The 15,149-nt window shown below is 42.4% G+C and overlaps 1 protein-coding gene across 1 annotated transcript in view; it reads right to left on the bottom strand.

Annotated features, from left to right (window-relative positions):
* Nucleotides 1-1,074: 1,074 nt before the first annotated feature.
* FDFT1 (farnesyl-diphosphate farnesyltransferase 1) overlaps nucleotides 1,075-15,149 on the bottom strand; it is a 36,885-nt gene continuing 22,810 nt past the window's right edge. The window contains exons 6-8 of the mRNA XM_077779667.1: nucleotides 9,432-9,608; nucleotides 8,186-8,338; nucleotides 1,075-1,983 (exon numbers count right to left, since the gene is read on the bottom strand). Of these exons, the coding sequence (XP_077635793.1) occupies nucleotides 1,762-1,983; nucleotides 8,186-8,338; nucleotides 9,432-9,608 (552 nt within the window). The 3' untranslated portion in view covers nucleotides 1,075-1,761. The remainder of the gene's footprint in view (nucleotides 1,984-8,185; nucleotides 8,339-9,431; nucleotides 9,609-15,149) is intronic.

Raw genomic sequence — 15,149 nt, 5'->3', positions numbered from 1 at the left:
GACTCTCCACCAAGTTGTCCTGTGTTCTACAGGGAATTTAGCAGAACTAATCTGATATTTCAACACGCAAATTTATAACAACCTACCCTGGACTCTCAAGCCAAAGTTCTGATGTTTAAATTGCTTGGAAGATTACTGTCAAGTGTGGCTCACAGCTGTCTGTCCTCTATGCGGCAAACGGCTTTGGCTTCAGCGTGGTGACAAGTGTGTCCGGGACTAAGCCTCAAACAAATCAATCAAGTGCAGCTTCCACGGGCCAAAATGAAGCCATTGTGTCAGGAGGTGGCAGCAGTCACAGGACAAAAACTCAGTGTGGGTATGTGTGTAACAACGCGAGGCCAGTATTATTGCTGGGGAAAACCCTCAACTTCGGCGAGGAAGTCACCATCCACAAGGGACAGCAGCTTCAGAGTAGACTATATACTGTGTACACTGAGAGCATTAATGGCTTCTAGAAAGCACTTTAATGCCCTACAACACTGACTGCTCAGCTTGAGAGGCTTTTTCAAACACCTCTAGAGAGGGGCCATGTCCTCCCTGGTCCAGGCTGAGATTCTCAGTGAGTCACTGGGTGAGAGCGCATCACAAACCCCACTGTGTGGAGATAAAGAGGAAGGCAAACAGCGATGCTAGAAGAATTAGGCTAAGTACATTTGGCTTTGAGCCCATCACCTGAAAACACTTTTGTGTTTGTTGAGTGTATAAACACAATTTTTTGAAAAAAAGAAACGAGATTAAAAACAACCACCACCACAACCACAATAAGAAGAACCACAAAAAGCCCCCTGGACGTGATCAAATTTCTGCTGCAGCTAAGAGACTTGGCCGACTGTACAGCAGGCTGGCAGAGTTAATGCAGGTTACGGGCTGGGCAGTGAGGCAATGCTGCCACTCGCTCACCTCCAGTGGGCACAGTGGGGCTGGGGCTGGGCCCCTGGATCCTTTTTCTCGGCACTGCTCCGGCTGGCTCTGTGGCGGCAGCAGCGGGACCCCAGCCCTTGACCACTAACGCCAACTCTTGGGTTCCTGTTTGCCATGCGCATCCAGGCTTTCAAGTGAACTGCCCTTGACAAATGCAAAGTAATTCAGTTCTTTATTAGAAACACATCTTTATATATGGTGTCTTCTCAAAAAGTCAGCCTTAATTGGAGGCCAATCTTCTACAGTGGGCCCAAAGGCAATCCTGCAGTTTCTCTGTGAAAGCTAATCTCCTTTCAAATGAGGAAACAATTCCAGAACACCCAGAAGTGAATCCTTAGCGTTCATGTACAGAAGACAGTCTGCATTCATGGGAAACATGGGACCACCACCTAGACCTACAAACACTGACACCTGCCACATTCGAATCAACTGAAGAGAAAACAAAATGAGAAAAATCAGAACCAAACCGAGAAAATTCACTTTCTATTAGGACACGTATTCCAAGGTTGCTTCAAATTAAATACATTCCATTAGAATTCTAGCCAGGACTCAGCTAAACAAGATCTCGTGGCAACCGCATACGCAACCACTTGCCCGGCCCTGCAGCGAGGGGCGCTCTGCTGTGGCCACCGTGCGCAGACATGAGCCCATCCACAAGTGCCTGCTTGCCAAGCGGGAGGTATCCTTCCCGTTTATCCTCATCTTCTCAACTGCAGGTCACAGTTTCTAAAGGTCCAAGTCCACAGAGTTCTCTTAGGGATCGAGCAGGAGGGAAATAAGGGGGCGGGTAACCAACATCCTTCCTTCAAGGAAAGGTCAGTCCATTCCACTCTTCCCCAGTCAGTGGTCTCCAGTCTGAACATAGTCCTCTGTGACCTGGGACAGGGTGCTCAGATACTGCCAGCTCAGGGCAGCCAGGAGCATGACAAATGACAGGTATATGGGGGAGTAGTGACTTCGGGAGATCAGCTGACAATTGGGAAGATTCTGTGTCCTGATGGTGGAGATGATCTGTCTTGTTTTACTAGAAGATGGGTCTGAGCTGGGGATTCTATGATAAATCTGTTAAAGAAAGGGGGAAAAAACAGTAAGCACCACTTTATTGAGTCCTCGGAACTTTATAAACATCTTCTGTGTTTACCTCTTACAATAACCCTAAACAGGTATTTTATGTCCCCATTTCCATTATGAGGAAACAGACTCAGAGAACATGAAAGGAAGCACCCCCTAGTCACTCCACTAATAAAGCAGGATGTCAACCGAGGCCTGTGTAATCCCACAGCCTGTCCTAGGGAGCAAGGAAGCCCGCCACCCAGGTGCTCCCTGACCTCCGCATCCCCAACGCCTCAGAGCCAGGGGCACAGTGGCGCCTGGTAATGTCAGCACAGTTTGTTGGGCTGGAGGAGAGCAACACAGAAGAGGGGAAATGATACTGGAAAAGACCGGGCAAACACGGCCAGACAAACAAGAGGGGAACTGTGGTGTGTGCAATAGGCTAGCAAAAGACAAGTGAGAGGAGAAGCAGGGCGCCAGAGAGCTGTCCTTGAGTCTTCCTGGTGCCTTCACCCCTCCTACCCCTCCACAAACCTGGCACATTTGCTGAGTCTAGGCCTCACCTCCATGCTTGCAACTACAGCTGCCTCTCATCTGAGCTATTACCAACCTCCAGCCTGGGCTCCTGACTCTCCGGGGTCCTGATGTCCACTCACCTGCTCTCCACATTGTCACCAAAGAAACTAAACACCTCTGCCGGACACCTTCAGTGGCTACCACCTGCTGAATAAGGTCTGAGCTCCACGATGTGGAACGTGAGGGTGCCCCTGACCTGGGCCCACTGAATCTCTCCAGCTTCACCTGCTGCTCCACCCTGTGGTCTCTTCTCACTCTACAACTGTAAGACGCTGTTGTCTTACACTTGTGATGCTCTGCATGCATCTGTTCCCCTCTTTGCTCACACCGTTCCCTCTGCCTGGAATGCCCCTGTCACACTCCTTCACATAGCTTAACTCTTACCTGTTGCCCAAGTCTTAGGTGTTAGTCTTTTAGAAAACCTGCCTTGAACCCCCAGGTTGGGCCACATGCCACTCTCCTTCACAGACTCCTACCTTACCACATAGCGCTGAATGCACCTGTTTCTATGCGTCTCCCTCACTAGACTGCAAGTCTCTAAAGCACCACATTTTACTCACCTTTCTACCTCCAGCCCAGCACTGTGCCTGGCACTCAGGAGGCCCTTACTAAGCTGACAAAGCAGTTAAGAGATGACTGAGGGGGGAAGAGACAATGATGTGAGCCCAGACAAAGAAGAGGAAGATTACAGAGCAGGCATGTTTTTTAAATAGCTTTTTACTCAAAATTTTCATTATATAATGGGTACTTAAAATTTTTTTTAAATGTTTATTTTTGAGAAAGAAAGAGAGACAGAGCACAAGTGGGGGAGAGGCACAGAGAGCAAGGGAGACACAAAATCTGAAGCAGGCTCCAGGTTCTGAGCTGTCAGCACAGAGCCCGATGTGGGGCTCAAACCCATGAACCATGAGACCATGACCTGAGCCACAGTTGGATGCTTAACCGACTGAGTCATATAATGGGTATTTTTTCCAGACATAAATTATATTCTTGCCACCCTCCCACCTCCCCACCAAAAGGGCACAGTTGTAATTTAGTATGACAAAAGAAATGAATATGCCCACAGGGGTGCCTGGCTGACTCAGTTAGTAGAACATGTGACTCTTGATCTCTGGGTCATGAGTTCAAGCCCCACAATGGGCAGAGAGCTCACTGTAAAAAAAAAAAAAAAAAAAGCCTACAGAAATATGCTAATGATATCTGATATCTAATATTAGGCTACCAAGAATAACTCTAGAAAGAACAGAAAAATGGATGAAACTATAATTTCTTTTCAAAAAAAATTAGATAATGGAGTTAAGCTTATAAAAACAAGATACAGAAATAAAGTAAAAAGTCAGAATTCCCTTACTTGCCCCATGATCTTGCTGTTCTTGAGTTCAAGTTCTGCTTTGGGCTCTGTGCTGACAGCTCAGAGCCTGGAACCTGCTTCAGATTCTGTGTCCCCCTCTCTCTCTGACCCTTCCCCGCTCACACTCTGTCTCTGTCTCTCAAAAATAAATATTTAAAAACAAAAAAAGAAAGAAAAGTTCTGACAAGGTAGGAACAAAAGCTAGCATAAGTTGAATTGAGAAAAAAATGGGAATCAGTAACATGAAGTACATGTATCTTTCGAGAAGCTTACCTCGGAGACGAGGAGGAAAGGGATGAAGTAAAGAGGGGCAAAGTCAAGCCAAGCATTGACCTGTTTACTTTTTGAAGCTGAGTGGCCATAGTGCAAACTAGAGGAGGCACCTGGAAAGGAGGGGGCTTTAGATAAAGAGGAGGCAGATCTTGAGGGGGCGAGAGGTGGGAGCAGGGGCGCATGCATGCGGGGGTTGGGCTCACACAGCAGCGGAGGACAGAGAAGTGGAGAGAGTTCACAACATATAATCTTTCACTTCCTCTCATGGTTCAAGGCAGAGCCAGATGAGGAGGAGAGGATGGAGAGGTACAGCAGCACTTTTCTTGTTTTGAGACAGACAGTGAGTGAGCACATGAGCAGGGAAGGGACAGAGGGGGAGAGAGAATCTTAAGCAGGATCCAGGACCAGTGAGGCAGACAGGACTCGATCTCAGAACCCTGGGATCATGACCTGAACCGAAATCAAGAGTCGGACACTCAACCGATGAGGCTACCCAGGCACCCCCAGCAGTTTGCTTTTCAAACTTTCTGTTCACAGGAATCACCTGGGGATCTTGGTAAAGGCAGACTCTGAGTCAGTGGGTTTGAGTAGGGGTGAGGCTCTAGCTAGTGCCCAGGGGCCGCCAATGCTGCTGGCCTGAGGGCCACACTTTTGAGTTGTGTGCACAAAAAGGGCTTGGAGAACATGACGACACTCTAGAGGAACGGCAGCGCAGGGTAAAATGGGAAGGTGTGCCCGCTTGAGAGAGGTTGCCCTCGCCGGGGAATGAGCATTGGCATAGAAGGAAACAACAGCTTCTGGCTGTTTGCCTGAGTATTTGTTCCTGTCCCAAAATAGCTAGCTGAGCTGCTCACCAGCTGACAGGTATCCAGACTGGTTTGAAGCTGAGGCAGCTCGAGGGCAACAGAGGGCGCTGAGGAGCAGTGCCTACCTACTCAGGAAGGTTTGAGTGTCCCTCTAACTCTTACTTTTTTTTTTTTTAATGTTTATTTTTTGAGAGAGAGAGAGAGCACGAGCTGGGGAGGGGCAGAGAGCGAGAAGAAGACACAATCTGAAGCAGGCTCCAGGCTCTGAACTGCCAGCACACAGCCCAGTGCAGGGCTCGAATTCACTAGCCATGAGATCATGACCTCAGCCAAACTCATATGCTTGACCAACTGAGCCACTCAGGTGTCCCACACTGACAGAAGGCTTGCAGCCTTCCTGCAAAGGACAGACTTGGTCAGTGAGAACAAGTAGGATCAGGGATAATATCTGGACACCAGCAAATAGACAACTTGTGGTCTTCAAACAAAAAGTTTTAAGTTGAAATTTCATTCATGCTGACATTAAAACCATTATCACATTTTATTCCTTTGGACTTGAAAGACTTCAGAGATTTTTCTGAATCAAATCAACTCAAGTATTAATGTTTCCTCCAAATTATGTTGGGTTTCCCCATAGTAGCTTAAAAACAGATGACCTCGGGGCGCCTGGGTGGCTTAGTCGGTTAAGCGTCCGACTTTCGCTTAGGTCATGATCTCGCGGTTCGTGGGTTCGAGCCCCGCGTCAGGCTCTGTGCTGACTGCCAGCTCAGAGCCTGGAGCCTATTTCAGAGTCTGTGTCTCCCTCTCTCTCTCTGACCTTCACCTGCTCACGCTGTCTCTCTCTCCCTCTCTCTCCTAGAAATAAAAATATTTAAAAAATAAATAAATAAATAAAACTGATGACCTCAATCAGTGTTCCTTAAAGGGCCAGAAAATATTTTCAGCCACCCTCTGCTGTAGCTCCTCAACTTTGCTACTGTATTTTGAGGCCACGTCAAACAATACATAAGCAAATGGGTGTGACTGTGTTTTAATAAAAAGTTATTTACAAAAGCAGTGGGAGGGGGGTCAGCTGTACACAGTGTGTGTACCCATGTCCCAAATCAAACTGTTAATCACAGCTAGGATTTAATTCCAATGGTTAAGGAAAATACCAGATAGCATCTGAACTTAATATAGTAATGGAACTAGCTACATTTTTAAAAAGTGGTTTTTTGAAATTGGTGGTCACTATTAAAGCTAAATATTCTCTGAACTACATGGTACATAAAAGGATTCTAATTTATATAAAATGGAAAAAAAGTGCCTCATAAAGTACTACTCAGTTTAGAAAGGATAATCCAACCCCCTCAAAATTGTAGTGAACAGCCTAGGGTCTGAAGTCAGCCAGATCTGGGTCCAAATTACGGCTCCAGCCTCAAGTTTCCTTGATATTAATAGTCCCACCTTTTTGGGTGCTATGCCAGCACACAGTAAGCTCAGAGTAAGCACTGGCTCTTTGCTGAACAAGACTGTCCCCAGTCTCATCAGCAGCAATTTTTTGGTCAACGGCTTAACACTTCAATCACTAATTTTCAGGTTAAGAAAAAATTTTGGTCTTCTCTTACACCTTCTACAGGTACCTCTGGTAGAAATGCGCAAGGCCAAAGTTTGTCAGATAGAAGACAGGGAGAACTCCAAGGAGAATGTGCAATATGCCATAGAAACCAGAGGAAATAACTGTTTTTGCACACTTCTATTCAGAGGAAACCGCTATTACAAATCACATCCCTGTAAAGGCACAGTAGTTCTCTCTGGGGAAGAGGAGGGAGGAAGGTCTTGTTATGTTTCCGTGTATTTCTGTAGTATTTCAATCTTCAGTAAGGACATACCTAAGGATCTCAGGGCCTCCACTCACCAGAAGGCAGTAGCCACCCATTTCCCCAGACTGACAATGAAAAAAAAAAAAAAAGAAAGAAAAAAAAAAGAAAGAAAAGAAAAGGAAAAAAAAGGTCTCCAGATATTGCCAAATGTCCCCTGCAGGAAAGGAGGTGCAAAAGTATCTCTAATTAAGAACCACTGCTCAGGTACCTGGATGGCTCAGTTAGGCATCCAACTTCAGCTTGGGTCATGATCTTGTGGTTTGTGGGTTCGGGCCTCATGTGAGGCTCTGTGCTGACAGCTCAGAGCCTGGAGCCTGCTTCTGATTCTGTGTGTGTCTTTCTCTCTCAGCCCCTGCCCCCACTCACTCTGTTTCTGTCTCTCTCAAAAAAAAATAAATATTAAAAAGAAAAAAAACGAAAAAGAAACCACTGATCTAAGACCTAGTGATTATAGAGTTTTAGCCTCTAAGAAAAGGGTTTTTCTTTTTTTTGAACCTAGTCATGTATTATACCCTCCATAGAAGGAGATTTGACTTGAACAAGTATGTTTTGTTTTATAGGATGATTTTGGTACTTGAAATGAGATCTGCATTAGAAACTTTAGAAATCAGGGTACCTGGGTGGCTCAGTTAGTTAAGCATCTGACTTTAGCTCAGGTCATGGATCTCACAGTTTGTGGGTTTGAGCCCCATATTGGGCTCTGTGCTGACAGCTCAGAGCCTGGAGCCTGCTTTGGATTCTGTGTCTTCCTCTCTCTGCCCCTCCCCTATTTGCACTCCATGTCTGTCTCTCTCAAAAATAAGCAAAAGCATTAAAAAGATTATTAAAAAGAAAGAAAATTTAGAAATCATTGCAACTTGATGGTTTTCCTTTGCTGAAATTCCCTGTGGTGGTTTCTCAGTTGAGGCCTATGAAGTAGTAGAAAGTACTGGATTGGATGTGAGGCAGTGTGGATGGACCGGGGTCCCAGATCTTCTCGGTCAGATACGGCATTCACATGAAAGCCTTAGCCTCATTCTCCTCACCCATAAAACAAAAATCCTGGTTGGCCTCTAACATGAGCTTCCAGCTCAAAGCCTATGATTCTGCTTAGGATCTCCACCCTAAGGCTGGCTGCCTTGTACCCCTCTCACCGGGGTGCTGTGCAAGTCTGCACAGTCAGCAACCCGTGCATATACAAAATTTCCGCATACAAGAGACCAACTCCTGTCCTGTCTCTTTATACCATAACACAGTGAGTTGTTAGGATCATCTAATGTCCAAATACGAACTATTTAAATAATGACATTATTTAAATCCCCCAAACAGCTAGAAATGATCCAGGTAGTTAAATAGAAACCCACCTCTTCCATATACTGGTATATTACAGCTTTGACAGCCGGCATATTCGTGGCGTCCATCATTAGAGTTACTGCTTGTCCTTTTCGGATCTTCACTACGCCTTTGAATACCTGCTGGTTATTATAACAGGCAGCCAAAGTGGCAATGGCCATTACCTAGAGATAAGGAGGGGGAGAGGAAAGAAAATGCTAATTCATTTCACTTCATAAAAAAAAAGGAATGGTACTATAAGCAATTGCCATTGTGAAAACGTAAAAAAAAAAATCCTCTATAGAATAAGGAAGTGCCAAAGAGCTAACATGTAACTAACCAGAAAAAAAGTACCTATGAAGAAAGCATATCAAAACTTGTACCTTTCCCTCTCCTCCCTTCCTCAACAACACCCAGACTCAAGTGGTCTTTGCAGTCTTAAATGATTCTTTGGTTTGACCACGAAAGCTCCTTTTTATTTGGAAAAAACAAACAGGAGTCAATACAACATTTTCTATGCTAGAGTAATGAGTCATAGAGCCAAAAAATGTATCTCAAAAAAATATTATCTACAAAGAATTTCCTATTTTTCCGACAACAAACACAACCATTATACATGAAAAAGCAGCATGGAGGGGATAGGGTACAAATGGGAAGGAGGGATAGTTCTCAAGCTCAAAGGTGTATTATTTCTAGGATAAACGGAAACCCAAGTCAGGCATACAGATTTTAGTTCCAACGACCATTCAAGATTGGCCATTTAAAGATTAAATCGAGTTTCCAAATCAGCTAAATCCTAGAACTTTAATTTATTGGAGTTAAAACTGAAATAATTGGTAAAGGCATTTAAAAAGTGTAAGCTCCTAGGGTACTGAGGGGCTAGGTCCATAGGATCAGGTACTGTTCTCCTGAGTCTAGGAAAAGCCCAGCATAAACTAGGCACTTAAGACTTTGTAATGACAACACTGTCACCTACATATTTTATCCAGCACTCCCCATACATCTAAGCCAAAGCTCTGGATTTTACTGTCAGAATAAGGATCTAGTGAGGCTGCGCTGAGTGTGGTGGTCGTGGAACAAAGGGGACGTATGGTGAGACACTGCCTGCCTCTTCGCCAGCCAAAGCAAATAGACCAGAGTCATCTTTTTAAGGAACCATATTCCCGAATACAGCAAGCCAAAATAGAAAATGCATTCTCTCCACCTCCATCAGCACCAGCACACCACTCCCTTTAGCTTCCACCTTTCCCATATAACAAGAATAGCCACTCTGCATACCTGTGGAATAGCGCAGAAGTTAAACACACTTTGGTTTCTAAGTCTTGAAAGGTAAGTGATGACATCTGGGATGTGGTGCAGTGTGTTGGTTATAAGTTCGTTCAGGCACTGCACGGCCGAGTCAATATTCTGCGGCTTTGCAAAATCACCCAACTTCTTAACATACTTGCCCCAAACCTTAAAAAGAAGTCAGCATGTGCATAAGGGAAGAAGGTATAAGCAACATGAAAGAATCTTTGTGAATAAGAACAGTGACGGACAGTAAAGTTTTTTTCTTAGCCATGGACTCCTCTTTCACCAAGATCAAGTCCGTTTTAAGCTCCATGAAGTGGCCATTTGCGACAAACAGTCAGGGTCTGATCACAACCTGGGAGTCAGTTAAGTTTCTGGGAAATTGTCCTTTTGGGATGATTAGTACAGCATGGACTAAAGCAATAGTTTAATGACTTCAGATGAAGAAAACTCCTGTTATTCACAAGACATTAGTCTACTCCTGAAAAAAATAACCAGATATATACAGACTCAGCTACAAGAGTGCTACAAGCTAAACATTAAACATAATGAAGACGGTCAGGTCTCCAAGTAATTAGTGATTAACATCACATTCCCTATTCTGAGAATCAGAATGCTGCCAGACAATCATATTTGAGGAAAATGAGCTGAGTCTGTACTATGAGAACATTACCTCCTTGGACCTTAGTAACTCAAAAGTGAAATAACATCTTCAACTCCAACAGTGGGACTGATTTGACAATTTTTAATGATATTATTTAAAGGAGTCCCTGGGGGCACCTAGGTGGCTCAGTCAGTTCAGCGTCCGACTCTTGATTTCAGCTCTGGTCACGATCCCAGGATGATGGACTGAGTCCCCAATAGGGCTCTGTGCTGAGTATGGAACCTGCTTGAAATTCTCTCTCTTTCTCTCCTTCCACCACTCTTCCCTGCTCATATTCTCTCCAAATAAAAAACAAAGAACTTTAAAAATTTTTAAAAAAGTAGTTTCTGAAGCTAGCAAATAACCTATTTTCATCTTTGGTAACAATTTTTTTAGCATTTTTAAAAAAAAATTTTGTTTATTTATTTTGAGAAAGTAAGAGCAGGAAAGGGGCAAAGAGAAGGAGAAAGAGAATTCCAAGCAGGCTCCACATTGTCAGCCCAGAGCCCGACGTGGGCCTTGAACTCACGAACTATGAGATCGTGACTTTAGCTGAAATCAACAGTCAGATGCTTAACAACCGAGCCACCCAGGCACCCCATTTTTGAAAACTCTTAAGCTTCCCAAAGAATAACATTTATTGTAACTTTACACACTCCCCCAAATAAATGACTGGCCTAAAAGGACTAGGAGAGTCTATGGAAAGTCAAATTTGTTATCCATTCTTAATTTGTACCTAAACACACTCAAATTAATGGTACTAGATCATTCTGCAGAACTTGGAGAAAACATTTAGCAAACCCCACGTATGCATCCACCAGCCTCAACAACTATTGACATTTGGCCTGTCTTGTTCCGTCACGCAGGGTCTGTCTGCAGTGTTGGGGTCTCATCTGCACCCACTTGTGTTCCTGGGGATGCTCTGTACAGCTTATCCATGGGCCGGGGTTTGGGTATGTTTGTTTGAATTCTTTTGTTGAGTTCTTTTATCTCTTTTTGAGAATTTGGGAAAACTCCCAAAACCATGCTGCTGCCACAATCACTACCATTTTTACAAAATCCAAAATTCGTGCTAATCGATGCAGAAAGGATGACAGAATTAGGATAGCACCTTTTGGCCTCTCCAGTGATAATGCATCTAGGCAGTGAGCACTGAGGAAAAGAAAAAGAACTCACAACTTACAAGGAAAAGAAAATTATTCGATTTTCAACAGCCAGTCTGTAAAGCAGAAGAAAATGGGAGTAACACATTTAAGGTACTCAAAAATGTGAGCTAAAAACTTTATAGCTAGAAAAATCTGACTTTCAAATATCAAGGACACAAATTATCATCAGTATGTATAAACACGGGGAATTATTATATCATGGGTCTTTCCTATCTACCAGAGTGCGAGCTCTAGACAACCAAAATGGTAGAGACATCAACATAAAGACTGGTGGTGAGCATAAACCAAGACAAAATAAAGGAGAAAGGGGAGATGTTACAGTGGTAATGGCTATCTGATCTGACAATTCAGACATAAATAAACTCATAAAAAACTGGGAATTAGGAGAGCATACGCAAAAACAATTTTTTCAAATTATTTTCAGTAATCATATTTGGTGGTAGTAGCATAAGTATCACTATTCAGAGACTGCAAGATCTGTAATGTGGAAAAAAAGCAGATGAGTAGTCATGGCATGTACTAATTCTAGCACCTCTTATTTCCCTGAGAACTATGAATCTTAATGAGGAAGAAATGATGTAGAGATATAATACAGAGGAGGAGATATATAACCATCCTGTTGTCCTGAGTTTGAACTGGAAATATCAATACAAATTTACAAGGTATTTGTAAATTTATCAATATAAATTACAAGGTATTTTAGCTATAAAACTAAACACACACATGTGCGAACACACACACACACACACACACACACACACACACACACAGACCACCCCAAGAGCAATGACTATCCTGCCCAAGTGTGCTGTTGGCTACTCTTTTCCAATAGCCCAGGTGCCTTCCCTGGGCTTCTTGAAGAGATGGATGAGACCAGATCTGAGACAGGAAATGCACAAAGTAAGTTTAGAACATCTTCACATATCAAATGGCAAGGAAGCTACCATAGACTATTAAGGGTCAAGAGGACTCAAGAGCCAACCTGAATCTCTTCCTGAGCAAAGGAGGGAAATTTTAAGCTTTCAGAGTGAGAATAATTGCAACAGATTAAACCCAATCAATATGTTTTAACCTGTGAGTTCATTATAATGATAGCAAAAAGTAACTACTTGGTCACCTTCTGAGGGTGACAGAAAATTATCTTAAAAGCTGGGTAAAGAAAAAGAATCAAATATATATACTGCCTTCTGTACCTGAACTGTACCACTCAATAAGCAAATAGCAAATGAGACGATGCATCTCCTATAAAATCAGCCCAGCTAATAAAGGAAGGCACAGATATAGAATTAATAAGTTCTTACTTTATGGCAAAAAATTGAAAGTCCTGAGATAAACTCTCATATTCAGGGTCAACTGATTTTCAACAGGGTGCTAAAATAATTCAATGGGAGAAAGAACAATCTTTTCAACAAATAGTACTGGGACAGCTGGACATCTGCGCGAAATGATGAAGCTGGACCCCTACCTCACACCACATCCAAAAACTAACTCAAAATGGATCAAAGCACTCAATGTAAGAGCTAAAAATATAAAACTCTTAGAAGAAAATATAGGCATAAATCTGCATGACCTTATATTAGGCAATATTGGGTTTCTTATATACGACACCAAAAGCACAATAACAAAAAAGGAAACTAGATAAGTTGGACCTCATCAAAATTAAAAAAATTTTGTGCTCCAAAATGAAGAAATGAAGAAGATAACCCACAGATTGGGAGAAGATATTTGTAAGTCACGTATCTAATAAGGGACTTGTCTTCAGAGCATAGAAAGAACCCTTAGAATTCAATAATAAACACAAACAATACCATTAAAATATCTGAAAGTATTTTAGTAGTTTTCAGAAAAAGTACCTGCATAGATATTTCTCCAAAGAAAATATACAAATGGCCAGTCACATGAAATGTTCCACATCATTAGCTATCAGAGATTATGTACCAAAACCACATGAGATGCCACTCCACACCCACAGGAGGGGTATAATAAAACAAGATAGATAACATAGGGAAGTAGGGAGCTACTGTTTAATGGGTACAGAACTATACGTTTAAAAAATAGTTTGAATTTGTAAATCGTGTATTATGCAAACTTTACCAAAATAAAAAAAAAAGATGTTATACACATACATAAAAAAAGATAACAACTGTTTGTAAGGATATGGAGAAATTAGGACCCTCCTATACTGCTGACAGGAGTGGTACAAGAGTATCACTGTGGAAAACATTCTGGCAGTTCCTCAAAGGTTACTAGCTGTGTGAACCTGCAATTCCTCTCCTAGGTATATATCCAAGAGAAATGGAAACACGTGTCCACTCAAAACCTGTATATAAACGTTCACAGCATATTAATAATAGCCAAAAAGTGGGGGCGCCTGAGTGGCTCAGCTGGTTGAGCATCTGACTTCAGCTCATGTCATGATCTCATGGTTCATGAGCTCCAGCCCCCACATGGGGCTCTCTGCTGTCAGTGCAGAGCCTACTTCAGATCCTCTGTCTCTCTTTCCCTCTCAAAAATAAATAAACATTAAAAAATAATAATAGCCAAAAAGCGGAAACAACCTAAATATTCCTCAACTGATAAATGAACCAATAAAATGCGGCTGATCTATACAAATGAATATTATTTGACTATAAGAAGGAATAATGTACTGATAACATCCTACCTCATGGATGAACCCTAAAAGTATTACACTAAGGGGAAGAAGTCAGTCACATATATGATTCCATGTACATGAAAGGTCCAAAACAAGCAAATCTACAGAGACAGAAAGAAGATGGTTGGTTGCCAAGGGCTGGGGAGTGGGCCTCAGGGGAAAACAGATCGTGACTGCTAGAGGGCATGGGGTTTCTTTCTGGGGTAATGACAACATTTTAAAATTAATTGTGGTGATTGCTGCACAACTCTGAACATACTAAAAACTTTAGAAGGATGAACTGTATACAGTAAGTGAACTGTGTCTCAATGAAGCTGTGATAAAAACACTTTTGCAACCCTAATAAATTAGCAGAACTAGGCATGAAGCCTCATAATGACTGCTAACATCAAAAGTGGGCAAAGGTCAGACATTATGTGCCTCTTGATAAAGAACACACCAACGTCTCTTTCATCAAGAGGTGCACGCTCACTTTTATTTAAACACATTTGATGTGTTTTAACCCACTGCCATTTTTATTCTTTTTGATACTCAAATTGTTCCACGTTTGGCCAGTGAAAGCCTCTTCAAATAGGATCCTGTCCCTCTTTATCCTGTACTGTTTTTTACTTTGATAGCTCCCACTTCCTGGCATGACAGTATATTCCAAGCTCCTTTTATGTATTTTCTGCCCCTACTATTCCTTATACTGGGAAATGGTATTAAAAGACCAAATTAGAACACCAGAGGTACATATTACTACTGGTTTGGTCATTGTTGGTAAACAGAGCTACTGGTTTGGTCATTGTTGGTAAACAGAGCTAGACTTTTTTTTTTAAAGACTCTGTATTACGAGTTCATATTGGTATTTCCAATTCAGTTCAGGATTATGGGGGTTTTGCTTAACTTTATTGTTTCATATTTGTATATTTCATTTCAGACTGGAAATCCTTGGTTCCTAGACTGATAAGAACACAACTGCCTATTTACTTCATGTTACAAAGTTTCTGTCATAGTTTCAGTATTTCAACAAAAATATTACTCACGATTACTGAAAACATTTTATTGGTTTTGGTTTATCCTTCCATTTAAACTATGCTGTTGAAATAAGCCAATCAGAGACAAATACCATATGATCGCACTCATATGTGGAATTTAACAAGACAGATGAACACATGGGTAAGGGAGGGGAAAAAGGAGGAAAAAAGGAAACGAACCACAAGAGATGCTTAATGATTGAGAACAAACTGGAGGGTTAGTGGAGG

The sequence above is a fragment of the Crocuta crocuta genome, unplaced genomic scaffold (assembly GCF_008692635.1).
Source record: "Crocuta crocuta isolate KB4526 unplaced genomic scaffold, BGI_CrCroc_1.0 scaffold158, whole genome shotgun sequence".
In the NCBI taxonomy this organism is placed as follows: domain Eukaryota; kingdom Metazoa; phylum Chordata; class Mammalia; order Carnivora; family Hyaenidae; genus Crocuta; species Crocuta crocuta.
The sequence above is the reverse complement of the archived record's forward strand: the minus strand, read 5'-3'. Positions and strand labels throughout refer to the sequence as shown.